Source organism: Sorex araneus, chromosome 2 (assembly GCF_027595985.1).
Source record: "Sorex araneus isolate mSorAra2 chromosome 2, mSorAra2.pri, whole genome shotgun sequence".
NCBI lineage: Eukaryota > Metazoa > Chordata > Mammalia > Eulipotyphla > Soricidae > Sorex > Sorex araneus.
The window spans coordinates 280,987,338-281,013,820 of record NC_073303.1 but is presented as its reverse complement, the minus strand read 5'-3'; the positions used below and the strand labels follow the sequence as shown (position 1 = coordinate 281,013,820).

At 44.9% G+C, this 26,483-nt stretch overlaps 1 protein-coding gene and 1 long non-coding RNA gene across 3 annotated transcripts in view; one reads left to right on the top strand and one right to left on the bottom strand.

Moving 5' to 3' along the window:
• The window catches only part of RAB6B (RAB6B, member RAS oncogene family), a 45,636-nt gene extending 43,768 nt beyond the window's left edge, over positions 1-1,868 (bottom strand). The window contains exon 1 of the mRNA XM_055126257.1: positions 1,697-1,868. Coding sequence (XP_054982232.1) covers positions 1,697-1,766 — 70 coding nt within the window. The 5' untranslated portion in view covers positions 1,767-1,868. The remainder of the gene's footprint in view (positions 1-1,696) is intronic.
• Positions 378-20,830, top strand: LOC129402029 (uncharacterized). 2 transcript variants are annotated; one of them, XR_008628509.1, is made up of 3 exons: positions 378-491; positions 14,142-14,298; positions 19,946-20,830. It is a non-coding gene; the product is annotated as an uncharacterized LOC129402029 (long non-coding RNA). The 2 variants fall into 2 exon arrangements; XR_008628508.1 differs by lacking the exon at positions 378-491 and adding an exon at positions 1,108-1,316.
• Positions 20,831-26,483: the final 5,653 nt, after the last annotated feature.

The window sequence follows — 26,483 nt, the reverse complement described above, 5'->3', positions numbered from 1 at the left end:
AACTCCAAATGAGGCTCTGGGCAAGCCTCCCGCTGGCCCTGGGCTCCCTGACCATCCCGCCTCAACAGGGAGGCAGGGGTCCTCTGTCCAGACCTGCGGCTCTCGTATCTGTGATCTTAGGGACCGGGCTGGGGGCGGGGTGCAGGCTTGGTAGGGGACCCCAGTCCTTCAGGGCCAGACCCAGACCTAGTGAGATGCTCTCCTCATCAAACCCCACGCCCTTGAGCTGTTCAGACAGACAGGAGCAAACCCAGGCTTTGTCAGAGCCAGGGTCAGCCCCCGGAGAGGCGCTAGGGAGAGACGTGGAACGTGGAGCGCCCCCCCCCCGCCACGCCACCCCTCGCTGCCTTCCCAGACACTCGCACTGAGGAGCAGATCTGGAACCTGCGGCCAGGAACTGCGCTGCCTGCAGCTTCTCTGCGGCCAGCTGGGAAGAGCAGCTGGAGGGGCAGGGATGTGAAGCCCCCCTCCCAGGCCCCAGCTCCGGAAACGTGAGCTCGGAAGCCGCAACCCGCGAAAATGAGGGGCCGGCTAGGGGGGGGGGGGCGCCCTCGAGATGCAATTGCCCAGGAGCGCTCAGCCTGCTCAAACCCCCTCCCCTGCGCCCCCGCTGACCCTTCTCTGAGCCACGCTGCCCTGTCCGTGGGTCCAGTGACCACCCCACGGCACTCGCTCCCGCGGTGCTTCTGCTCCATCCCACCGTCTCCTCCCAGGCTCAGGGCGTTTCGGCCCGCGCTGGGCACCAGATGACCTGCCCAGCTGCCCAGCTGGGGTCCTGCTCCCCCTGACTCTCTAGACTGGGGGAGCCGCCTGTGGAGGCCAGGCGCGGCTCCCTACCGCCCTGGGGCGAGGTCTCAGCGGGGACGCCCCCTCCTACAAGTGTCAGGGGGTTCCAGACGCCGCGACCCCACCTGCCCACCCCTGGGACCCCTGGGTGCGGGCGCCGCCGTGGCCAAGAGCCTGCAGGGCAGCCGAGAAGCCGTTCTCGCCCCTCCCCCGGCCCTGGCCAGCCGCCACACTGACCTCCCCTCCCCCCTAGAAGGGCTGCGAGCGAGGAGGTGGGGGCGGGAGGCGGCGCGAGGCTGAGGCTGGGGAGGGGTGCTGGGAGCGGCGGGCAGGGCGTGTCACCTGCTCTGCCCAGGCCCTGGCCACCCGGCCTCGCGAGCGCCAGCCCCCCAATCTGCCTCCACCTGGAAAGCCCTGGCCGTCATCGCCCCGAGCCCCGTGCCCCCCCAAAGCGGCCACCGCGCGCCCTTGAAGGGCAGCGGCGGCTCTAGAACCTTCGGGGCACGGTTGATGGACGCCAAGGAAGGCAGGTCCTGCGTGCACCCGCTCTCTGCAGGGCAGACGGGAGTCTGTCCGTCCGCCCGTCCGTCCGTCGTCCGTCTCCCTCCCTGCGCAGCCGCCAGCCCCTCTCCCACCCCTCGCCACGGACGTGCGGGGACCGCGCCCGCGGCGGGGGCAGGGGCCGCGGGAGACCCCGCACACCCGGGTGCAGGGTGGGGCGTGCAGACGCGCCCGCCGGCTCCTCCCGCCCCACCTGCCCGCGGCCCGCAGCCGCTGCCGCAGTGCGAGCGAGCCCGCGCCCCCGCCGCGCCGCACCTGCTCCCGCCCGCCTGGGCCCCGCGCGCGGCCCGGGGTGCGGGTGGAGGAGGGGGCCGGGGGGGTGGGGTGGGGAGAGGCGGGGGGTACTCACCGCTCTGCTCCCCCAGGAACACCAACTTGAATTTCCGCAGCGGGTTCCCGAAATCTCCCCCTGCGGACATGGTGCGGGCGGCGGGGCGCGGGGCGCGGGGCGGCGGGGGCGGCCGTGCGGGAGCCGCGGCGCGGGGACGGGGCTCGGGCCGGCCTGCGGCTGCGTCCGGCGGGGAGCGGGCGGCGCTGCTGCGGGCGCGGGGACGGCGCGGGGCGGAGGAGCCTCTCCCGGCCGCGCCGCAGCCCCCGCCCGCGCCCGTCTGCGCGGCGCCTGCGCGCTCCCCGGCCTCTGATGTCATGCGGGGCCCCGGCTGGCGGGGACCCCCGAGGCCGCCCCTCCGGCCCCCCGCCTCGCGCTCTCCCCCCTCAGCCGCACCCCGAAGAACGAACGGGGGGGTCTTCGGCGGGCTCCTTCCCCCGCCGGCCGCGACCCCCGGCCCCGGGAGACGTCCGAGGGGTGGACGGGGACGCAGTGGAGGCTGGGGGGTACGGACGTGAGAGTGGGGGCCCGAAAGGCGTCGGCGCGCTGGAATGGGGGCCCGTGCCCTTCGCCGCGCGTGTCTGAGGGTCAGTGCGGGTCCCCGCACGCGGGGCCAGGAGGGGCCCACCTGGAGCCTCAAACCAGCCGCTCCCCTGGATCAGCATCTTCTCAACCCGCTGTCTGGGGCGGGGGGGAGGGGAAGAGACCCCGAGACCCTGGCGGTCAGCCTGATCCTCGGAAAGCCCGCATCGCCTGAAGCACGAGTGTGGGGCGCCCCCAGGCTGACCCTGAGCATTCCGAGGACCGGAGTCTTACAAAGCCGTCCTTGTTCCTTCTCCAGCCGGAGACCCTTGCATGCCCATACACCTTGGAACCGTGTGTGCCTCCGGGGCGGCACTGGGGCCTGTCCGAGTATTGGTTATCTTTGCACAACCACTGGTCACTGGGCCCTCTGTCCGCCCTCCCCTCTAGGAACCTCAGTTCTGCAGTCTGAGTCCAAAGATTTACTTCCTTTCTGTCGCTTCCCTTTCTTTGCTTCTCTGTCTCTGGCATATGAGTGAGGTCATCTGATGTCTGCTTCTGACTTAGTTCATGTAGCAGCCCCCTCCCCCCACCCCCACCCCCTGACCAATTCCATCCCTGTGGTTGTCGCAAAGGGCCAGCTTTCCTCTTTGCTCAGAGCAGAGTGCAGTCCATTGTGGCTCTAGAGGCAAGTTCTTTACCCACTCACCGCCCTTGGTTGTTTCCAGATCAAAGCGATCATCAACAGGGCTGCAGTGAACACTAGTGTGCAGGTATATAGCTGGGTCATGCCCCTTGCCGTCTCTTTTTCTGCAGCTGTCAGGAAACATGTATTTGGGATTATTATCCAAACTTTGAGAACTAATTATGAGTGGAGGAGAGAGAGAGAGAGAGAGAGAGAGAGAGAGAGAGAGAGAGAGAGAGAGAGAGAGAGAGAGAGAGAGAGAGAGAGAGAGAGAGATAATGTGACTCCTTTTGCTGAACTTCCACTCCTGGTTCCGAAAAACGTAACCGGAGCTAAGTGAGCGCTTCTTGCATGTTTGAATGGATGTTTCCTATTAAATTTAGGAAACCACCTTTGACTTTGAGTACCTCGGGCTAAGTGTCACTCTCTGTCTCACTTCTGCTGTAGGACACTCTTCTTCCAGGAGACCATGCCCAGCGTGGGGGTACAGACGTGAGAGTGGGGGCCCTACTGTGGGACCGTGGGCAGGACAGGGGATTGCCATTCAAGAGGCGGGTGATCAGGGCAGCCGCCCAGGAACCATGCCTGCAAGCTGCCCCTCTTCCTGGCGCCCGTGTGGTCTTCTCACTTGGGGGTGCTCATTCCTGAGTATGGAAGGATAGAATGTGGATCACCTTTCAGATGATGCTGCTGAGACCCAGACCCTCTTCGCTCATCATCTGGTCAGGGTCCCTCAAGGAAGTGGGGGAGTCATGGATACCTCAGGGGCCACTCTGGGCTTCTAGGTCAACTTTCCACAGCAGGATTGCCTGTGGCCAGGACCCTCCCAGTTGTAAACGGGGAAGCTGAGCACCACTGGCTTTGAGACCTGTGGAATGTGGAGGCGATATTTTAGAAATCAGCCTGCTTTGCTCTGCTTCTCTCCTTCCCCATCTTGGTCATTGCTTATCTCCCCATATTTAGGACATCATGTTCTACCCTAGTCCAGACAAGCTTTCTCCAGTTTGCAAAAAATATGGTCACTGAGACCCTCTATCTGGCAATCCAGATAAAATAAATTTCTTCCTCAGAGCATCTTTGGGAGCAATTTTCTTAAAAGGATGGAATGCTTCCTAGTGAAGCTTTGTTAAATGCTCTGTGATGTGTAAGAAACCCTTTCTCGGGCATGCCCAGTGAGCTTGCTGGAGAAACCAAATGCAATAACATATTTGAAGTTATGAGCCCCCAAACCTCTGCCCACCGGCCTCGCAGTGCAGAGCAGAACCCCGATATTGCTTTGAGTTTTGCCACATTGAGATCTTTTCTTCAATATTTATTTTGTTTGCACCTTTTGAACTTTACATAAGGCATCAACTGTTATTCTCTCCAATGACTTGCATTTTTCTTAACACTGTGTTCCTAAAATTCATCTGTTATTGCATTTAGCAGTAACGCTTTCATCTTCGCTGCTATTTAGTATCCTGCTATATGCTCCAAATTTCAAATCATCCTCAGTGAAATGTATCTACTTAAAATTGCTTTTAATTTGGAATGATTTTAGATTCACAGTGATAGCATCTTACATGGCTGTAAGAACATTAACAAAACCAGAAAATTAACACTGGAAAATGCACCCAGCTTTCTTTCTGCTGCTGCAAATAATGCTGTTACGAGCATTAATTTAAGGCCTGCTGATGGAACTGTAAAAACTTACTCTAAGATATGTGTCAAGTAGATAAATTATGGAATAAAACCAACTATGTTTAATTTTACACCAAACTGTTTCCATGCATTGTTCTTAGATCATGTAATTCTGTCTTCAATGTTTTTAATTTTTTTTAAAGAATGTCTTTATGATTCTTAGTCCATTGCTACTACACTTTTTTTTTTTTTTTTTTTGCTTTTTGGGTCACACCCAGCGATGCTCAGGGGTTACTCCTGGCTTTGCACTCAGGAATTACTCCTGGCGGTGCTTGGGGGACCATATGGGATGCCGGGGATCGAACCCAGGTCGGCCGCGTGCAAAGCAAACGCCCTACCTGCTGTGCTATTGCTCCGGCCCCGCTACTACAATTTTAAAGATTGTACTTAATAATCTTGAGATCATTTTATATTTGCAAGCAGTTGCAAGAAATGAGGCAGATTTTGTATATATATCATTTACTTAAAATTTATTTTTTTGTGCATTGGTATTCATTTCTCATGACACCTCATCATGCAGCATTTATTGATAAGGCCATTCTTTCCACATGGGAATACAAATAGAACTTTTTCATAAACCCAGTGACTATTTACTATTAACTATTTAAGTGGGCTGTTACAGGACTAACTCTTCTTTTCCTTAACTCTCTTTGCTTTCTTTAGTTACCATAGCTAGATAATAAGCAGTATAAATTCTTCTTCAAAATTGTTTTGTCTTTTTGCATTTCCAATACATTTGAAAAAAACAGTTTCTCAATTTATACTACACTACAAATACACACACATACACAATGATTCCCCAAGGGGATTTTGCTTGAGATTTCATGATATTGAGTGTGTCATCCCATGAGTAGGATATAGATTCATTAATTTTGCTATTCTTTTTCTTCAGCATTGCTTAATAATTTTGTAGAGATTTTGTATATATATATTTTTAAAACTAGTCATAAATACTATCCAGAAACTAAGCAAATGGAGTTCTTAAAGTCAAGGGGCTGGAGCAATAGCACAACGGGGAGGGCATTTACCTTGCACACGGCCAACCCGGGTTCAATTCCCAGCATCCCATATGGTCCCCTTAGCACCACCAGGAGTAACCCCTGAGCATCGCTGGGTGTGGCCCAAAAAGAAAAAAAATGTCAAGCTGACTCTGCTTTGAACATCCAAAATGAAAAGGTAGATAGCTCTACTGATCTACCAACTCTTTCGAAAGAATTTATAAATATTTATTCTATGATGCTATTGTAACTGGTACCAGCAATAATTCTTAGTAACTAATTGCTAGTAGGATATAAAAATATGAATGATTTTTGTGAATTTATATTCAATGATAATGCTAAATTCACTTATTCTACTAGGTTATCTATATATTTTTACTGATTTTGTGCATCTGCAATCATTCTAGCAGATGAACATTGTAATTTTAATTCACATTTTTGTTCATCCACTAATGGCATTCTACATCATTTTGGGGGAGGGGTTAGGACCACACCTTGTGAGTGTTTAGGGCTCATTCCTAACTCTGTGCTTGGAGGGTCACACCTGCCACTCCCCAAGGGACCAAATGGAGCGCATGGAGAGCCAGGGATTAAACGGGATTCAAGGCAAGCCCCTTAATTGCTATACTATCTCTCTGGCCTCATTCAGCATCTTTAAGAAATGTGTTTATTAGATATCTTTATTTTTCTTTTTATATTCTTTGAAATGACATATTTATGGTTGGAGCTTCAGGTCAAAACTTTGCCAATACTTTTTGGGATGTGTGTTTCACTAAGCAACATTCAATTTATAGAATACTTAATATAGTGTGCCTCTATATTCAGATGTGAACTCTTTTTTTTTTATCTTGGCATTCTCTTAGCAGAGTCAGAGTCCAAGTTGCTGATTTTGATGAAGTACAGCTCATCAATTTTTATGTGCTTGTGGAGTTATAGCTGAGACATTTCAAGTATCCCAAGTTTCCAAGGATTTTCTTGCATTCTCTTCTAGAAGCTTTATGCTTAAGTTTATAATCCACATTGTTCTTTTGTGGTGGTGCTTGTGTTAACTCTATGCTCAAGAATCACTCCCGGCAGTTAGTGAACCATATGTGGTGCCAGGGATTGAACCAGGGTTGGATGCAAGCAAGCTTTTAATTCTGGTATGCTCACTAACTGCTGAGTTCATTTCAGTAGAGTGAGGTATAAATTGTAGCACTGTAGCCCTGTCATCCCATTGTTCATCGATTTCAGTCCAGCGGGCACCAGTAACATCTCCATTGTGAGACTTGTTACTATTTTGGCATATTGAATATGCCACAGGTAGCTTGCCAGGCTCTGCCATGCAGGCGGGATACTCTCGGTAGCTTGTCGGGCTCTCTGAGAAGGATGGAGGAATCGAACCCGGGTCAACCGTGTGCTAGGCAAACGCCCTACCTGCTGTGCTATATTTAATTGCTTCAGCACCATTTCTTCTTTTAGCCCTATTTTTAACATGCTTTACAATAATGTTAATGATTGTATCACATATTCGTCTTCTTTTTTTAAAAAATTATTTATTTTTAATTAGTGAATCACCGTGAGGGTACAGTTACAGATTTATACACTTTTGTGCTTATACTTCCCTCATACAAAGTTCGGGAACCCATCCCTTCACCAGTGCCCATTCTCCACCACCAGTAAACCCAGCATCCCTCCCACCCTCCCCAATCCCATCTCCCCCCCACCCCACCCTGCCACTGTGGCAGGGCATTCCCTTCTGTTCTCTCTCTCTATTTAGCTTCTACGGCCCGCAATAAAGGTGTTGAGTGGCCACTGTGCTCAGTCTCTAGCCCTCATTCAGCCCGCACCTCCCTTCCCCCGCATGGCCTTCGACTACATTATAGTTGGTGATCCCTTCTCTGAGTTGCCCTTTCCCCAGAATGTGAGGCCAGCCTCCAAGTCATGGAGTCAACCTCCTGGTATTTATTTCTATAGTTCTTGGGTGTTAGTCTCCCACTCTGTTATTCTATATACCATAGATGAGTGCAATCTTTCTATGTCTGTCTCTCTCTTTCTGACTCATTTCACTCAGCATGAAACTTTTCATGCCGATCCACTTAACTACAAAATTCATGACCTCCTTTTTTCTAACAGCTGCATAGTATTCCATTGTATAGATGTACCAAAGTTTCCTCAACCAGTCATCCGTTCTGGGGCATTCGGGTTTTTTCCAGATTCTGGCTATTGTAAACAGTGCTGCGATGAACATACATGTGCAGATGTCGTTTTGATTATACTTTTTTGCCTCTCTGGGATATATTCCCAGCAGTGGTATTGCTGGGTCAAATGGGAGTTCAATATCTAATTTTTTGAGAATCGTCCATATTGTTTTCCAGAAGGGCTGAACCAGTCGGCATTCCCACCAGCAGTGTAGAAGGGTCCCTTTCTCCCCACATCCTCTCCAACAGCGGTTGCTTTTGTTCTTTTGGATGTGTGCTAGTCTCTGTGGTGTGAGGTGGTATCTCGTGGTTGTTTTGATCTGTATCTCTCTGATGATTAGTGATGTAGAGCACTTTTTCATGTGCCTTTTGGCCATTCGTATTTCTTCCTTGGTAAAGTTTATGTTCATTTCTTCGCCCCATTTTTTGATGGGGTTGGATGTTTTCTTCTTGTAGAGTTCAACCAGTGCTTTATATACCATTGACACCAACCCCTTATCTGATGGGTATTGTGTAAATATCCTTTCCCATTCTGTGGATAGTCTTTGTATTCTGGTCACTGTATCTTTTGCGGTGCAGAAGCTTTTTAGTTTAATGTAGTCCCATTTGTTGATCTCTGTTTTTACTAGATTGCTTAGTTCTGTGTCACCTTTGAAGATACCTTTATCTTCAATATCGTGGAGGGTTTTGCCGACCTTGTCTTCAATGTACCTTATGGTTTGTGGTCTAATGTTGAGGTCTTTAATCCATTTTGATCTGACTTTTGTGCATGGTGTCAGGTCAAGGTCTAAACCCATTTTTTTGCATGTGGTTGTCCAGTTGTGCCAGCACCATTTGTTAAAGAGGCTTTCCTTGCTCCACTTCACATCTCTTGCTCCCTTATCAAAGATTAGATGATCATACATTTGGGGTTGTGTGTAGAAATATTCCACCCTGTTCCATTGGTCTACAGCTCTGCCTTTGTTCCAGTACCATGCTGTTTTAATTGTTACTGCTTTGTAGTAAAGTTTGAGGTTGGGGAGGGTGATGCCTCCCATTGTCTTTTTCCCAAGAATTGTTTTAGCTATCCTTGGACGTTTGTTATTCCATATGACATATTCGTCTTCTTAAACCCCGTCCACCACCAGAGAGCCCACTCCCCTTACCAATGTCTCAAGAACCCCTTGCAGGCACGCCTCTCCCCCCAACTCCAATCTGACCAGGTAAGCTCAGTTCTGTAGGCCAGTTTTGTTGTCTTGGTCATTTGTTGCTCCTTACCTATATTTCTTTATACTCTACATATGGGAGGTATCATTCAATATCTGTCCCTCTCCTCCTGGCTGATTTCACTCAGCATGATAACATCTAGTTCCACCCACGTAACAGCAAATTGCATGATTTCATCTTTTATTATAGCTGAAGAGTATTCCAGTGTGTGTGTGTGTGTGTGTGTGTGTGTGTGTGTGTGTGTGTGTGTGTGTGTGTGTGAATTTCTTTTTCTAGTCATCTATTCTTGGGAACCTGGGTGTTTTTTCAGATCTTGGCTTTTGTGAATAGTATCGTGATGAATATCGGGGGCATAAATGTCTTTTTGAAATAGTTATTTTGGGCCCTTGGGGTAGATGCCAAGAAGTAGAATTGCTGGATCATATGGAAGATAAATTATAAATTATTTTTTAGAAATGTTATATTGATTTCCAAAGAGGGTGAACCAATCAAAATTCCCACCAATAGTAGGTGATTTTCCTTTTCCCCAATATCCATGCCAACACTGGCTGTTTTGTTCTTTTTTTATGTGTGCCAATTTTGAATTACATTTCCCTAATCATAAATGATGAAAAGCATTTTTTTCATATATCTATGATCATCTGTGCGCTCTCTTTAAGGAAGGATCTCTTTATCTTTTCTCCCAAATTTTTAAAAATGGAGCCATTTATTTTTTTGTTGCTAAGTTTTACAGTTTCATTATGAATCTTGTTATTAACCACGAGTCAGATGAGTGATGGGGAAGTATTTTCTATCATTCTATGGTAATGTTTTTCATTCTAGTCATCATTTCCTTTGCACTATAGAAATTTCTTACTCTGATTTAGACCCAGTTCATTTTTTTTTGTTTTTGTTTTTTGCTTCTTTCTGCTTGGCCAGTCATTGAAGATGCTGCTAGATTCAATTTCATAAAGGGTTCTATGTTTTCCTTGATATAATTAATGGATGAATATCTGATGTTAGGATCTCTAGTTAATTTTGAATCAACTTGAATAAGGTATGAAAGAGGGTCTGAGTTAACTTTTTTTGCAGGTGGCCGATCAATTTACTCAACACCGTTTGTTGAGGCTTTCCTTCATCCACTTCAAATTGCGAGTGCCTGTATGAAAGATTAGCTTATGCCTAAGGGTCTATCTCTGGATTCTATTTCATTGGTGTGAGAGTCTTTCTTTGTTCCCATGCCACATTCTTCTTCATTATTAGAGCTTCATAGTTTAATTGGAAGTTGGTGAAATAAAAGCCTGCATCTCCTTCTTTCCTAGAAGTTTGGGCTATTTTGGGGGGTTTACTGCTGCATTTACATTTTAACAGCATTTGGTCTATGTCTCTAGGATATGTATGATGCTTGATTTTTTATTAGAGTTTCTAATTAGAGAAATAAGACTTGGTATAAAAAGAATGCTTAAAACCTCATTTATAATTTATTATATATTTATTGTGTGTTGAAGATATTTTTTAAATATTGAATTAAATAGAATGTATTTTAAAATTAGTTTTTGAATTTTTTTTGACCCTCTGTGTAGATACTAAAAAATTTATAAAATGGTGCGTTTGGCTTGCATTGGACATTGCCATTCAATAAGGTCAATATTCATTTAGATTTACTTGGGAAATGAAATATTTTTCTGCATATCTTGTGCATCCTGTTAGTCTTTTTGGAGGAAGGGAGTATATCTAGACATGCTCAAGGGCTACATCCCATTTTATGCTATTTATTTATTTATTTACTAATGTAGGAGCACTGCTGTTTATTCAGCCATTGATTACGCTGATTGAATTGGGTATGAACTCCACTCTTATTTATTTTTTTAATTTTGGGGAGGGGGGTTTGAGAAATGCCCGGCAGTGTTCAAGTCTTACTCCTGGCTCTGTGTTCAGGGATTAATCCTGGTGGTACTCAGTGGACCATATCGAGTGCTGGGGATCTAACCTGGGTTGGCTTTCTGCAAGACAAATACTCTACCCACTATACTCTGTCCCAATCTCTACTTCCCATCTCATTTCTGGAATTCTTCTTGTCCAAAGAAGGTTCTTAGATGTTACTAGTTGTCTAATGATGATGAATTTTATCACCGAAAAGAAAAGTCTTTAGGGGCTGGAGCAATAGCACAGTGGGTAGTGTGTTTGCCTTGCACGCAGCCAACCCGGGTTCGATTCCCAGCATCCCATATGGTCCCTTGAGCACCACCAGGTGTGATTCCTGATTGCAGAGCCAGGAGTAACCCCTGTGCACTGCCGGGTGTGACCCAAAAAGAAAAAAAAATAAAAGTCTTTATATTGCCTTCATTTTCAAAGTATTTTTTTTTAGGACATAAAATTCTAGTTTGTATGCTGAAAAATCATTCAACAGGTAAGGTGGCACCACCATTTCCCCTAATTCCTGGTGGGGTGATCCTTGAGCACAGAGTCAGAAGTGAGCCCTGATCACAGTGGGTGTTGCCCCAAGATCCAAAAATGAATAAAAAAATAAAATTATCATTTGCAACACTTTTATTCAATATTTAAAAATATTACATTGTTGGGGCTGGAGCGATATAGCACAGTGGGTAGGGCATTTGCCTTGCACGTGGCCGACCTGGTTTCGATCCTCAGCATCTCATACGGTCCCCCAAGCACCGCCAGGAGTAATTCCTGAGTGCAGAGCCAGGAGTTACCCCTGTGCATCGCCGGGTGTGACCCAAAAAACAAAAAAATTCATATATTTCATTGTTTCCTGACTTCCATTGTTCCATCTGTTCTGTTGAGAAGTGAGCATCTAGTATAGCTGGTTCCTCAGGTGGTGAGGTAGGGATATGTCTTATTCTCTTATTGCGCTAAGATTTTCTCTTTGGGGGTAAGAATTTGCTGTGCTTTTCTTTCAATTTCCCTGATTTGAGTTCTTAGAGCTTTTAGAATCTATGGCCTGATATTTTTTAAAAAATAGTTTTGGAAAATTTGAAAAATTTTCATTATTTTCAAATATTACTTTTTTATTCTTTCTTATCTTCTTCTAAGATTACTATTACCTTATTATGTTAAAACTTTCTACTATATCCCCTTAGTCTTCTATTTTACATTATCTTATCATTTCAAGCACCATTATAAATATTTCCTTTTGATCAACAATTCACCGAATTTATTTTCACTATGTCAAATCTTTTAAAAACTAATCCAGTGAGCAAGTAAAAAATTAAATTAATTTTGGGGTTGGTAGTAGAACTGTATAAGAAAAAACCTCCAACTTCATCCAAAAATGGGGAGAAGAAATGAACAGAAATTTCCTCAAAAAAAAAAATAAATGGCCAAGAGGCACATGAAAAAATGCTCCACATTGCTAGTCATCAGGGAGATGCAAATCAAAACAACAATGAGATATCATCTCACACCACAGAGACTGGCACACGGTCAAAAGAACAAGAACAACCAGTGCTGGCGTGGATGTGGGGAAAAAGGGACGACGCACTTTCACTGTTGGTGGGAATGTTGACTGGTCCAGTCTTTCTGGAAAACAATATAGACACTCCTTCAAATACTAGAAATTGAGCTTCCATCTGACTCCGCAATACCACTTCTGGGAATATATCCCAAGGATACAAAAAAACACAGTAGAAATGACATCTGTACCTATATATTCATTGCAACGTTGTTCACAATAGCCAAAATCTGGAAACAACCCAAGTGTCCTAAAACAGATGACTGGTTAAAGAAACTTTGATACATCTACACAATGGAATACTATGCAGCTGTTATGAGAGATGGTCATGAAATTTGCTTATAAATGGATAGACATGGAGAGTATCATACTAAGTGAAATGAGTCAGAAAAAGAAGGACAGACATAGAAGTATATTGTGGAGTATAGAATAACATCACATGAGGCTGACACCCAAGGACAGTAGATACAAGGGCCAGGAGGATTGCCCCATAGCTGGAAGACTATTTCATCAGTGGAGGGGAGAAGGCAGATGGAATAGAGAAGGGATCACTAAGAAAATGATGGCTGGAGGAACCAGTTGGGATGGGAGATGCATGCCGAAAGTAGATAATAGAACAAACATAATGACTTCTCAGTGTCTGTGTTGCAAGCCATAATGCTCAAAACTAGAGAGAGAGTATGGGGAATATTGTTTGCCATGGAGGCAGGGGGAGGGTGGGAAAGGGGGGTATACCCGGGATATTGGTGGTGGGGAATGTGCACTGGTGGAGGGATGGGTGTTTGATCATTGTGAGATCGTAACCCAAACATGAAAGCTTCTAACTATCTCACGGTGATTCAATTAAAAAAATAATAATAATTTGGGGTTGGAGAAATCTTCAATATTATTTTATTATTTTTTTCTTTTTTTTTTCTTTTGGTCACAGCCAGCAATGCTCAGGGGTTACTCCTGGCTCTGCACTCAGGAATTACTCCTGGCGGTGCTTGGGGAACCATCTGGGATGCCAGGGATGGAACCCGGGTCAGCCACGTGCAAGGCAAACACCCTATCCGCTCTGGCCCCTTCAATATTATTTTAAACATAATATTCCTCTTCATTGCTCTCTGTATGCTTGAAAACTTTTTAAACTTAAAATCTCACAAAATATAGCAAACATTATTAAAGTATGTGTTTAGTATCTAAAATCATGATAATCCATTATATGTGTGTCTTTTTGAATCATATTGTCTATTCAAGATTCTGACCTTCTTTTTTTTGGGGGGGGCTATTGTATTTGGAATCAGTGATCCAATGAGCAATCAGGTTTCCTGAGTTCTGTAATCCACTCCAGGAGTCTGAAACCTGAGCATCCTGAGACCTTCTGGCCTTTAGCCAAGTGGTCAGAAAAGCCAGGAATAGTTCAGTATACTGCTGGATAGTGTGTGTGTATGTGTGTGTGTCTGTGTGTCTGTGTGTTTGCGTGTCTGCATGTCTGCGTGTGTACTCCAGGTATTGAAAGTATTCAGTGTTGATATTACATTTACCTCTCCATAACCAAGAGGTTTCAGAGCTGGTTGGTACTGGTAGAGCTTTCTGTGCTATTATCTTCACTGATTTAGAAATTTTCCATTTTTTTATTTTTTTTAATTTTTTTTTAATTTTTATTATTATTTTTTTAATGTGACATTCATAGTTTATTTCTTATGTTTGTCATTACAAATGCAGAGAGTCTTTTGCTCACATGCCTGGCTGTCTTCCCCAGGGCCCCTCAGAGGGGATGGACTTCAGCTTCCCTCCCTGCCCTGAGCAGAGCTCCCGGCAGCCGAAGATCACCAGAACCTAGCTACAGCTATGCTCAAGGCCCCTCTCCACACGTTCGGACAAGCCTCACACATGAAAGTACAGGCAGAGGAACCCAGGTATGTGTAATCCCATCAACGGCCAACATCCAGAGACTTAAAAGCAAGCTCCCAGATATATTATATCCTACTTCTCCCTCTGGGAGGAACTAGCAAGCTACTGAGAGTTTCCTGCCCACATGGGACAGCCTTGCAAGCTTCCCATGGTGTATTCATATGCTAAAACCAGTAACAAACTGGATCTCATTCCCCTGACCCTGAAAAAGCCTCCAATGGGGCATCGTTGGGAAGGCCGAGTGAAGAGAGGCTTCTAAAAATCTCAGGGATAGGACGAATGGAGAGGTTACTGAGTCCACTCGAGAAATCTACAATCAACGGGATTTCGTGATTCGTGATTTGTGATTCGTGTTTGTCATTACAGAATTATATAAATACAATTGAGATATGTTTTATATTTTCTGTTCTGGAATAAGTATAGGATATTACATGGGTATGATCTATTGAAAGTTGTAGGATCTATGAAATAATATGGTCTAGATCTCCTTTAGAGTAGATTCTCCGGCAACATTTTAATTTTGAATACATTTAAGTTTCTTCTATTCAACCCTGGTTGGCTGTGTGTAAGGCAAGGGTCCTGTCCACTGTACTCTCTCTGCTCCCCCAAACTATATATATATATATCTTTTTATAGATCTATAAATTTAAAGAATTTAGATAGTATGAAGAACTTTATGTTAATACAGTTTTAAAGGTTACATTAAATAGATAAATCTTACAAATATAGGATTTTTATATATTATATATATATATATAAACATTTTCCAGTAGCTTGGAAGCCACACCCATAAACTGCCCTGGCGCCATGTAATCCATCAACGGCCAAGATCCAGAGACTATAAAACAAAGCTCCTGGAAGTGTGAGGCCACATTCGAAGCCACACGACCTCTTATATCCTAGTTCTCCCTCTCAGAGAACCTGGCAAGGTACCGAGAGCATCCTGCCCACACAGCAGAGCCTGGCAAGCTTTCCGTGGTATATTCAATATATACCACGGTATATATTATACAGTAACAATGGCGGGTCTCATTCCCTTGACCCTGAAAGAGCCTCCAATGTGGCACTGTTGGGAAAGATGAGTAAAGAGAGGCTGCTAAAATCTCGGGGCTAGGACAAACGGAGACGTTACTGGTGCCCGCTCGAGCAAATTGTTGATCAACAGGATGAAAGTGATGAAAGTATTTGGAAAGCTGTGTAGACATAACCTGAGGTCTAGAAAAATGCTATATATTTTCTCCCTATGGGATATTTTTATCTTTTAGTATGAAGCACAAGGAAATTCTAGCAGACTTATTTTCTTATCCAATTTCAGAAATTGATATAATTTGAAGATAGACTGAAATCCATGTTAGATTAGGTCAACCTATAACCTAAATTTAACTCTTTTGCTGCAGTTCTTTGGGTTCTTATCCCGAGATGGGGCTGTCTTCTTTCATGAATCCTATTCTCTACCCCTTTACCTTATTTTCTTCAGATTGTCTAAAACACTGGTCAGGTTCTGAGCTTCATAATTGCTCCTGGAATCTGTAAATTCTCCCAGGGGAGAAATAGTGCCAAAGTAGGGCACCCTTTTTTGCAACTCCATTTCCCTCAACATCTAGGGCTCCTGCTTCTTTACTACTCTGTTCTCTTTAACATCTTCAAGTACATTTTTTTTTAACACTTTGCGGAGTTTTCCTTAGGATCCCAAATGTATGTCTATTCTTCTAGCTAGAAGAAAAGAGATGAGATATGTGCAGAATAAAAAATATACTTTACATGCATGGAATGGTCAATGTGTATTTGTTGAATGAAAGAATGTAAGGAACGCGAACCATCTAAAAATAACCTCCTTTGTTTCAAAGCCCCAGAAAGATGGAGCCTGCTTAGATAGTGATTTTCCAGTTTCATTTTGAGTTTCATTTTGGGTTGATGGTTTCTAAGCTGTGTAATTTTGTAATCCTGGGCAGGAAAAGTAATCTGAATTTTGATTTCCTAATCAGCTAGATTTGGGGGAATGCCTCCACCTGAGAGTTTCATTCTAGATGATAGTGGATTTAAAATTCTCCTCATAGAAGGGACTCTCTAAAGGATAGCAACTGTTGCCTTTAATTTTTTTTGGATTAATGCATGTTGAGACACTTTGATTGAGACATGTTCTTTCTACAAGAGCAAGCTCTGGTCATGTAAAGTACTCCTCCAAATACATGTAAGGATTCTTAGCGTCTGAGAGGCTGTGCTTTTATTAGGTGGGAGGTATTTGCAACCTTAATTTGAGCATTTTGATAGTGCAGAGTGGCGGTTTGATTTTTTAATTTGGGAAGGTCGGAGTCAGGGGACCACTCCTGGCCATGCTCAGGGCTTACTCCTGGCTCTTCACTCAGGAATCACTCCTGGTGGTGCTCAGGCATCTATATGGGATGCCAGGGATCAAACCTGGGTTGGCCAAATGCAAGACAAGCACCTTACCCGCTGTACTATGATTCTGGCTGGAAGTGGTGGTTTGATAAATCAGTTTGATAGCAATTTGATAAGGCAGTTTGATAGCAGCTTGATAAGGTAGTTTGATAGTGCAGCTCAAGGTTTGATATTGCAGTTGTGGCCAAGACTCACCTATCACTCAAATGTGAGAACGTGGTACCCAGAGCCCTGTCACAACTGTTTACCAGTAGCAAAACGCATCTCATGAGCTTCCCATGAGTCTGTCAAATGCTGTGCGGTAAGCTCCCTCAAGCCTGCAGCACCCTAGAGAGCTCTGGAGTGGGCCGGAGTGCAGTGGGCACAAGACCTTAGCTGTTTTTCCTTCAATTGGAATAAATCCTCTGTGCCAAGGTTCTACAAAAATGGTTCATGTGTAATCTTCCCACCACAGGTGAGAAAAGATGCCCCCACATTTCCATTCTGAAAGGAAACTTCCATCAGAAAGAGGTTTCTGAAAAGTTAGTTCTCAACTCAACTGGCCATCAGGAAGGCATTTCCTTTCTGCGCTCGATTGAGTAGTCACAAAGTCTGGCCCAGCACGGAACTGGCAGGGAAGGTGTGGGTTAGGACATCTCATAACCACCGCCCTCCCTGAGTGAAGCGGGTGAACACTTGAAGGGGAAATGGTGTTGAAAAGAAATACTTTTTCATAATCACGGCAACCAGGAAATAGATATTATTAGCCTAGAGGGGTAAATGTTTCATTAAAAATTATATATCTGTCCATCAAATTGAAAATGTCAGGAATGGAGCTGTTGTGGCCAGGTTTGGGAGCATTTAGACTGGGGAGCTTGTGGCTCTGCAACACTCTGGGGACAAAAAAAAAGTATTTGGAAACATATAATGCTGAAAATATGAATATGAAGCATTTTACAAATTGTCATTTAGTTACAAAGCAAAATGGAAGTGCTATTTAGATAAAATAATATCGCATCATGTGAAGGAATGGGGAAAAGAAAAGAAAATCTGTTTTTACATCCTCTTTCCTATCAGAAATCAAATATTAAATCCATTAAATCCTGGATTGAACATGAGACTGTATCATGGAATGTTAAAATGATCACCCTAATCTCAGTGTGCTGTTTCTTCTTCCAAAATCTCCTTATATAGGTATAGGAGGATGTTTAAGAGAAAAACTCTCTTGAGATGAATAAACATTTTATTTGGAACTCATGATTCTTTCAGGTTCCTTTGATTTCTTTTTTAAGTTTTAAATACAACTAAAATTGAATGCTATAAGATCACAACTGGCATATACAAAATAATAATATTTATCCCAACATATCTCAGTGTCTCCAGTTAGCCTTTCTGGAATACATGCATGAAAAGATACCTACAATGACACCCCCTAATATAAAGTGCTAATTATTTATGAGCAGTGGCATTTGAATTTTTTAACTTCAGTGCAGTACTTGAATAATTTATAATAAATATGCATTCTTTTTATAGAACTCACATTGGTTTTTCTTCCTATAAAAGAAAAAAACCTAATTAATTGCTTATTCCAATCTTGTCATCATTGCTTTAAGCAGTTTGTTTTCAGGAGTGTTTTTGTAACCGTCTACACATTAACTCTAGGTTTATTTATTGTCCATTCTCTTTGGAATAGAGTCTTCATCTCAAGGCTATAGAAGTGGCAGTGCTTATTTTATGATGTATGTTTTTTAGAAGAAAAAGCATAGTAACTCAGAGCCTTCTGACTGTAAATTATGAATGTTCACCTAGAGTTGCAGATTGTATTTGTGGTAGGAAATTGAATTTGTTCACAACCACTTGACAAGTATTCTCTGGCTTTCTGCCCTCTGACCTTGTGATAATTAGTCTGGGAGTATATAAACCAGGTAGAGCTCCTGGGAGTAAGAAACCATGATGGTGAGCTTAGTTCCTTAAAGAGATGTATGAAGGTACAGCAGTACTACCCAGGTTCAATTCCCAGCACCACATAATCCCCTTGAGTATTCCTGGATGCAATGGATGTCCCTGAGCACTGTGGACGAGGCCCTGGAATCCTTGAGGACCACCAGGATGACCTGGGCGTCCCCAACAGCACCGCATCCTCAGGTCCCCATGATGAATCCACCCTGAGTAGCTAAGAATCGCTGGTGGGTACCCTAGATTTCCTGAGCACGTCTTGGGAGGTCACCCAAAGAAAAGTTACATGCACATAGAGTCGGTAGCATATCCACTTTTCAGGGGACACAGGATCTGTCCTGACAACCACAGGTGCCTGGCCGGAGTCCCAGCTTGACCCTGGAAACCAACCACACCTTCCCTGCCAGCTCCGAGCTGGGCCAGACTTTGTGACTGCTCAGTCAAGCGTAGAAAGGAATCGCCTGCCTGATGGCCAGTTGAGTCGAGAACTAACTTTTCAGAAGCTTCTTTCTGATGGAAGTTTCCTCTCAGAATCTTGAGTTCTGGTCGAGAGGTGGCACCATCACCAACTGCTCTAAGGAGGGCTCTTGAATTAGGTGAAATTCGTTCTCATCAACAGAGAATAAAGAAAAGGCATTGATATATTTCTGGAGACTAGATTCAAGGTCTTCCTCTGGAGGGTCTGGGGAACATCCCCCCCTCGTCCCCCACCCAGGGCCTCCGACTGTGACATTTCCGGTGAAGTCGTCCCTTTTGTATATAGTCTTTGTTGTCTTCCAGTCTTCTCCTCTGTCACCTCTTACTAGTTTTTAATTTTTTAATTATTATTATTTTTGTTTTTGTTTTTGAGTCACACCCGGCAATGCACAGGGGTTACTCCTGGCTCATACACTCAGGAATCACTCCTGGCGGTGCTCGGGGGACCATAAGGGATGCTGGGCATCGAACCCGGGTCGGGCCGCGTGCAAGGCAAATGCCCTACCCGCTGTGCTATTGCTCCAGCTCCTCACCTCTTATTAGGATGCTTGAACTGGCCTTTTAGGATCCTCCCAGAGAATGCAGGATAATCTTATCATTTGTCGTGCCCGGGGCTAACTCCAGACTCTGTGGTCAGAGATCACTCCTGGCTCAGGGAATCATATTGGGATGCCAGGGATCACACTGGTTGGTCCCTTGCATGGCAAGCACCCTGACCATTTACGATCTCTCTGGCAGGTTGAATTGAACAGATTGAATTGAACAGGTGAATTTTATTTTCTTTAAATTAACAGGTGAATTTTCTTTTCTTTTTTCTTTTAATTTTATTTATTTATTTAGGCTCTTTAGGTCACACCAAGCAATGCTCAGGGGTTACTCCTGGCTCTCCACTCAGGAATTACTCCTGGCAGTGCTCAGGGGACCCTATGGGACGCCGAGGATCCAACCCGGGTCGACTGCGTGCAAGGCAGATGCCCTACCCACTGTACTATCGCTCCAGCCCCGAATGGGTGAATTTTAAATTGCTGGCAATTATGAGGCCTCACGGTGAGGTCTGCATCTGTCTCTAGGCACAGGCCTCCTGAGGGACCCGCAACCCCGCACTGGCCTCTGCAGCAGTGGATCAAGTCTCAGGCAGGGGCTAAGTGCTCTGAAGGTTGATTTCGCTCTTGACCAGGTTAGAAAGCCAGATGAGTGTTCTGATCCGCAGGTGGCCTGTCTAAGGCTATTGTGCGCCCAGCCCTTACCTGTTTTGAACAAAGTGCTGCTTTTCCTTCCCTAACTGCGTGGGGCAGCTGTGCGGAGAGGAATTGCATTCAAACAATGGGGCCCAGTATGAGCCAGAACAAGGACGCTTGCCACGTGTACATTGGAGATGCTGAGCCTCTGCGGTGCAGCCAGGAAACCCCCTACCTGACTAACCTCTGACAGCGCCGCCTTGTGGGGGACGAGAGGGTCACTCGATACCGCCCAGCTCCTGAGACTGAGCCTCTCGCTCCAGATTCAGCCCAAGGATGGGCGCCCAGAGGAGGGGACGCAGGGGGAGGTGGGGAGAAGGTGTCTCTGGAATCCTCGCTCAGAGCAATCACGGCCCTATTGATTATCAAGGGACCAGGTGGAAGAATATTCCAGGAAACTTAGACAAACGCGAGAGCATGTGGAGTTTTCATCTAGCCAAGCCCTCCCTGGGCATTTTGTTCCCCCTCCCACCCTGCCTGGTCTGTGTTCCTGTAGCCCACCTTGGTCATCTTATAAAAAGTTGGCTGGAAAATATGATTTTAAAACCCTGAGACATGGTAAACGTATATAAACATTTAAAATGCATTTTGAAATAAAGGTGTTCAGAGGCTTGGATTTGGTTGAAAAATTACTTCTTGAGATACATTGCCTGTGAGTATAAAATTAAACTGCACCTAACAATAAAGCTTCCATTGAATAAGTAAATATTGTGCTGACAAGGAAGACAAATACATACAGATTTGTGGGTAAACAATAGTGTGGCATGTAGAGGTCCAGATGAATTTTAACCAATAAAGATTAAAACTCAACCAGTCCTAGGGAGGAGTTGAGGTATTCCCATTGTGCTGGTGGGGGCGTGAATCTGTTTGGCCTCTATGGAAAAGGGCGTGGAGCTTCCTCAAAATATTCAAAGAATTCCAACACCTATACCTTCACCGGTGTACATTTCCCACCACCCGTGTTCCCAGTTTCCCTCCGAACATCCCTGGCCCTTCCTGCCCCCCCAAAACAGAACAACTGAAACCCAATCATGAACAATTTTGTAACTGTATCTCAAGGTGATTCAAAAGATTTTTGGCATTTTGAATCACACAGGCAATGCTCAGGGGTCACTCTTGACTCCACTCAGGAATTACTCCTGGCGGTCCTCAAGGGACCATAAGGGATCCAGCCTTGGACTGGCCTTGTGCAAGGCAAAGGTTCTGCCCACTGAATTATTGCTCCAGCCCTGGTGATTCAAATTTTTTTTCTTTTTAGGTCACACCCAGCAATGCACAGGGGTCACTCCTGGCTCATGCACTCAGAAATCACCCCTGGCGGTGCTCAGGGGACCATATGGGATGCTGGGATTTGAACCCGGGTCGGCCACGTGCAAGGCAAACGCCCTACCTGCTGTGCTATCACTCCAGCCCCTGGTGATTCAATTTTTTAAAAATAAAATAAGTAAAAATTATACAGCAATGTCAATCGATCTATTAATCTGCTTCTAGATAACTATTCAATAGCACAAAAAGATGAATGGAAAAAAGAGATATGCAAATCTATTCTTAATTTCAGCATTATTTACATAATCAGGATAGGAAAACCTCAGTGCCCATCAGAAATTATGGTAAAGAAATTATGATATGACTCATTTCACTCAGCATGATACTCTCCATGTTCATCCATTTATAGGCAAACTTCATGACTTCCTTTTTCCTGACAGTTGCATAGTATTCCATTGTGTAGATGTGCCATAGTTTCTTTATCCATTTATCTGTTCTTGGGCACTCAGGTTGTTTACATATTCTGATTATGGTGCATAGTGTTGCAATTAACATAGGAGGAGAGGAATGGATACAGAATGACTACATTCACATTCATTTATTTGTGATATATATATATATATATATTAGAATACTAATATCCTAATTTCATGTATAGGAAAAACGGGTTGGAGGAATGGTCAATGGTTGGAATTAACCAAAAGTGTGTGTGTGGATGAGGGTAGGTGATGGTAGGTAAGATAAAGAAGAGACTGGTATGACACAATAGCTGGGAATGATCACACTGGACAAGATCTTAGGGTCAAAAGTAGGTAAGGGATATTCTTGATAACCTTTTTGTACCAATATTGCAAACCACAATGCCCAAAAGGAAGAGAGAGAGAGAGAGAGAGAGAGAGAGAGAGAGAGAGAGAGAGGTGCTTGCCATAGAGGCAGGCAGGGGATGGGGAGTGGGGAGTATGATGGGAGAAAACCTGGGGACACTGGTGCTGGGAGGTGTACACTGGTGGTGGGATAGGTGTTGGAACACTGTATGACTGAAATCCAATCATGAGCAGCTTTAAAAAATAAAAAAGTTAAAAAATAATAATCACTGTATCATTGTCGTCTCATTGCTCATCGAGTTGCTCGAGCAGGCACCGGTAAGGTCTCCATTGTGAGACTTGTTGTTACTGTTTTTGCCAGGGTCTGCCATATGAGATTCTGCATTGCTCTTTTCCGGGAGCTTTGTTTTATAGTCTCTGGATCTTGGCTGTTGATGAGATTACGTGACTCGGGGGTTGGGGGCGGGGTTTGGGTGTGACTGCCAAGCTACTGGAAAACTGGGGATCTGGGTGGAGGAGGCCCAGTCCTGATCCGAGCAGGCTTGGAGATCTCAACCGCGGGTCCCGAGTACCTGGGTTCCTCTGTCAGATTGATTAATTAATAATTAAGATTAATGCCTTTAAATTATTATTAAAAGGCTGAGTGATATCTAATAGCTTAGTTCTTCCTCTTGGAGAGCTTGCCAAGCTACGGAGGGTCTATTGCTCACACGGCAGAGCCTGGCAAGCTATCCAAGGCGTATTTGATATGCCAAAAACAGTAACAATAGGTCTCATTCCCCTGACCCTGAAAGAGCCTTCAGTCCTTGGGAAAGATGAGTAAAGGAGGCTGCTAAAAACTCAGGGCTGAGTTTAATAGAGACGTTGCTGGTGCCCGCTTGAGTAAATTGATGAACAATGGGATGACAGTGATACAGTGATTTATTTATTTATTTAATTTTTTTTTAAAGTTTTTTATTGAGTCACCATGTGGAAAGTTACAAAGTTTTCAGGTTTAAATCTGAGTTATACAATGCTCGAATACCCATCCCTTCACCAGTGCTCATATTCCACCACCAAGAATCCCAGTATAGCTCCACCCCACCCCCCACACCCCTAACCCCCCCACGCCCCTAGCCCCCCACCCTTAGCCCCCCCCCCGCCTGTGTAACTAATAAATTTCACTTTACTTTCACTTTGATTGCATACAATATTTCAACAAAACTCACTATTATTGTTTGGACAGTCTCTCCCCTAAAGTCAGACCTGCTGAAAAGGAAGCATTAGATAATTTGTTTTCCATTGCTGAGGATGAAGAGGTATGAGGTCGAGTGACCACACTTAGCGGCCTCTCAGTTTTGGGTTTCTGTATTTTAGTATTTTAGTAACTATGTCCAGAGAGATATCTGCCAGAAGTTGCATCGTTGCCAACTTGTACTTCTCAGTTACATTATATTCCACATATGAGTGCAATCTTTCTATGTCTCTTTCTTTCTTCTTTTTTTTTTAATTTAAATTTTATTGAATCACCATGTGGAGGGTTACATAGTTCTCAGGATTATGTCAGTTATACAATACTCAAACACCCTTCCCTTCACCCGTGCCCATATTCCATCACCAACCACCCCATTATACCTCCCGCCCCCTCCCGCCCTTGTAAGTGATAAGTTTCACTTCATTTATGCTTTATCTTGGTTACAGTTCATGTTTCAACACATAACTCACTATTGTTGCTAGGGTTTCCCCCCAAAAAAGAAAAGACAGTCCCACTGTCAAGGAAGCATTTGTTGGCTCTCCATTGCTGAGAATGTAGAGATATTAAGTCCCGCTGTTTATTACATAACTTTTCTATTTTTTTCCCCCCTCGTCCCGTGCCACCGAGATCACGCCTGTTTAGTAATCACCACGCTGCCTGACAAAGGGAAAACAAACCAAAAAAGATGGTTATTTCTCGTCATCAGCCGGCGTGGGGCTCTGGCTTAGTCGATAGTCTGGTAGAATGTCTGCAAGCAGTTTCTGGAACCAAAAGTAATACGCTGGTATCGGCCCCGGCTCGAGATTCCACCAGCACCCCGCTGTTCCAAGTACATAATAATTTATTCCCTTGTATCCCATTCCCACGCCACCAGGTCCGTGTCAGCTTAATGGACATCATACTATGGTTAACGCCACGCCGCGTTTCTTCCCGAGAAAGAAGGATATTTCTTCTCAGCCGGCATGGGGATATGGCTTAGTTCAGTCTATAGAGATGGCTACCATTTTGGTAGCCTTCAATATTTCAGCAAAAGACTTTATTATTCTTGTTAGGATTTCCCACCAAAGTCCGACCCGTTAAAAGGGAACCATTTCATATTGGTGATGATTAAATGACAATAGGTTGCGCGGCCATGGCAGCGGCCTCGCGGCATTGAATTTCAGTATAAAGTCCAGAGAAAGTACAGCCAGAAATTACACGTCGCTACAAACTTTAACCCTATTATGGTCCCCCCAAAGTCCAACCCATTACAAAGGAACCATTTCATATTGCTGATGATTAGATGACATTAGGCTGCCGCGGCCGCGCAGTTTTGGGTTTCTATATAAAGTCCAGGGAAAATTCTGCCTAAAATTCTATCACTACAATCTTTTACCCTTCAACAAAAAACTTAGTACTATTGTTTGGAGTTTCCCCCCACGTTAAGCCCTGCCAAAAAGGAACATTTACACGTTGCTGACAATCCAGAGATATTAGGTCTATCGCAGCCGCGCGGTTTTGGATTTCTATATGAAGTCCAGGGAAAATTCTTTTGGTAATTGCATCACTCGCTGGCAGCGCCTGGGCCAGAAGCTCCGAGCACACAGTTTGGAGGCATTTTGGGGGCGCTGCTCATGTCCAAAGTGGTTCAGTTGCCTCCGGGGTCGATCTCGCGGGGGGCTGGAAAGGAGCGTCCCCACATGGCTCTGTGCTTAAACGTCGGCCGGCACAGGGCGGACCCGGAAGTCCCGCCCATCGGCTTTCCCGGGCTTCCTGTAGAGTCTAAAAACCGGCTATTGCCTCGCTGCGTTCAAAAAGAAAGAGTTGAGAGAGAAAAGACCATACCCTGCCGGCAGCGCCTGGGCCAGAAGCTCCCAGCACACAGTTTGGAGGCATTTTGGGGGCGCTGCTCATGCCCAAAGTGGTTCAGTTGCCTCCGGGGTCGATCTCGCGCGGGGCTGGAAAGGAGCGTCCCCACATGGCTCTGTACTTCGATACAGTGATTTATTATTTAAAAAATTAAAAATAAAAAATTATTATTAAAAAATAAATAAGATAATGATAGGGGCTGGAGTGATAGCACAGCGGGTAGGGCGTTTGCCTTGCACGCGGCCGACCCGGGTTCGAATCCCAGCATCCCATATGGTCCCCTGTGCACCGCCAGGGGTGATTCCTGAGTGCATGAGCCAGGAGTGACCCCTGTGCATTGCTGGGTGTGACCCAAAAAGCAAAAATAATAATAATAATAATAAAGGTAAAAAAGAGAAGAAATCATAGTATGAAATACTATTTAGCTAGAAAATGAAATCTTGCCTTTTGCAACCAAATGACTAGAACTGAAGAGTGATATTCTGAATGAAGTTAGTCTGAATAAGAAAGACAAATATCAGATGACCTTACTCATAGTGAATGCAGAGAAACATAGAAAAAGAATTGCAATGACCAGTGAAAACAAACTCTTAAGTTTTCTGGCCATATAACTGAGGTTATCAAAGAGGCTAGAGGAGAGTTTGAAGAGGGAGTCAGTGAACTGTGGGGGAGGGGCATTGAAATTTTGATGGTGGCTGTGGTGTGGTGACATAGAAGAAAGGTGATATTGTACCTCTAAAACATATACTGTTTTGTAAACCAATGCTAGCTAAAAGTAAAAATTATAAAAATATTATAATTTTTGCAGACTATTAAAATAGCACTGTCAGCACTGTTGTCCCGTTGTTCATCGATTTGCTCGAACAGGCACCAGTAACATCTCCATTGTGAGACTTGTTACTGTTTTTGGCATATCGAATACACCACGGGTAGCTTGCTAGGCTCTGCCATGTGGGCGGGATACTCTC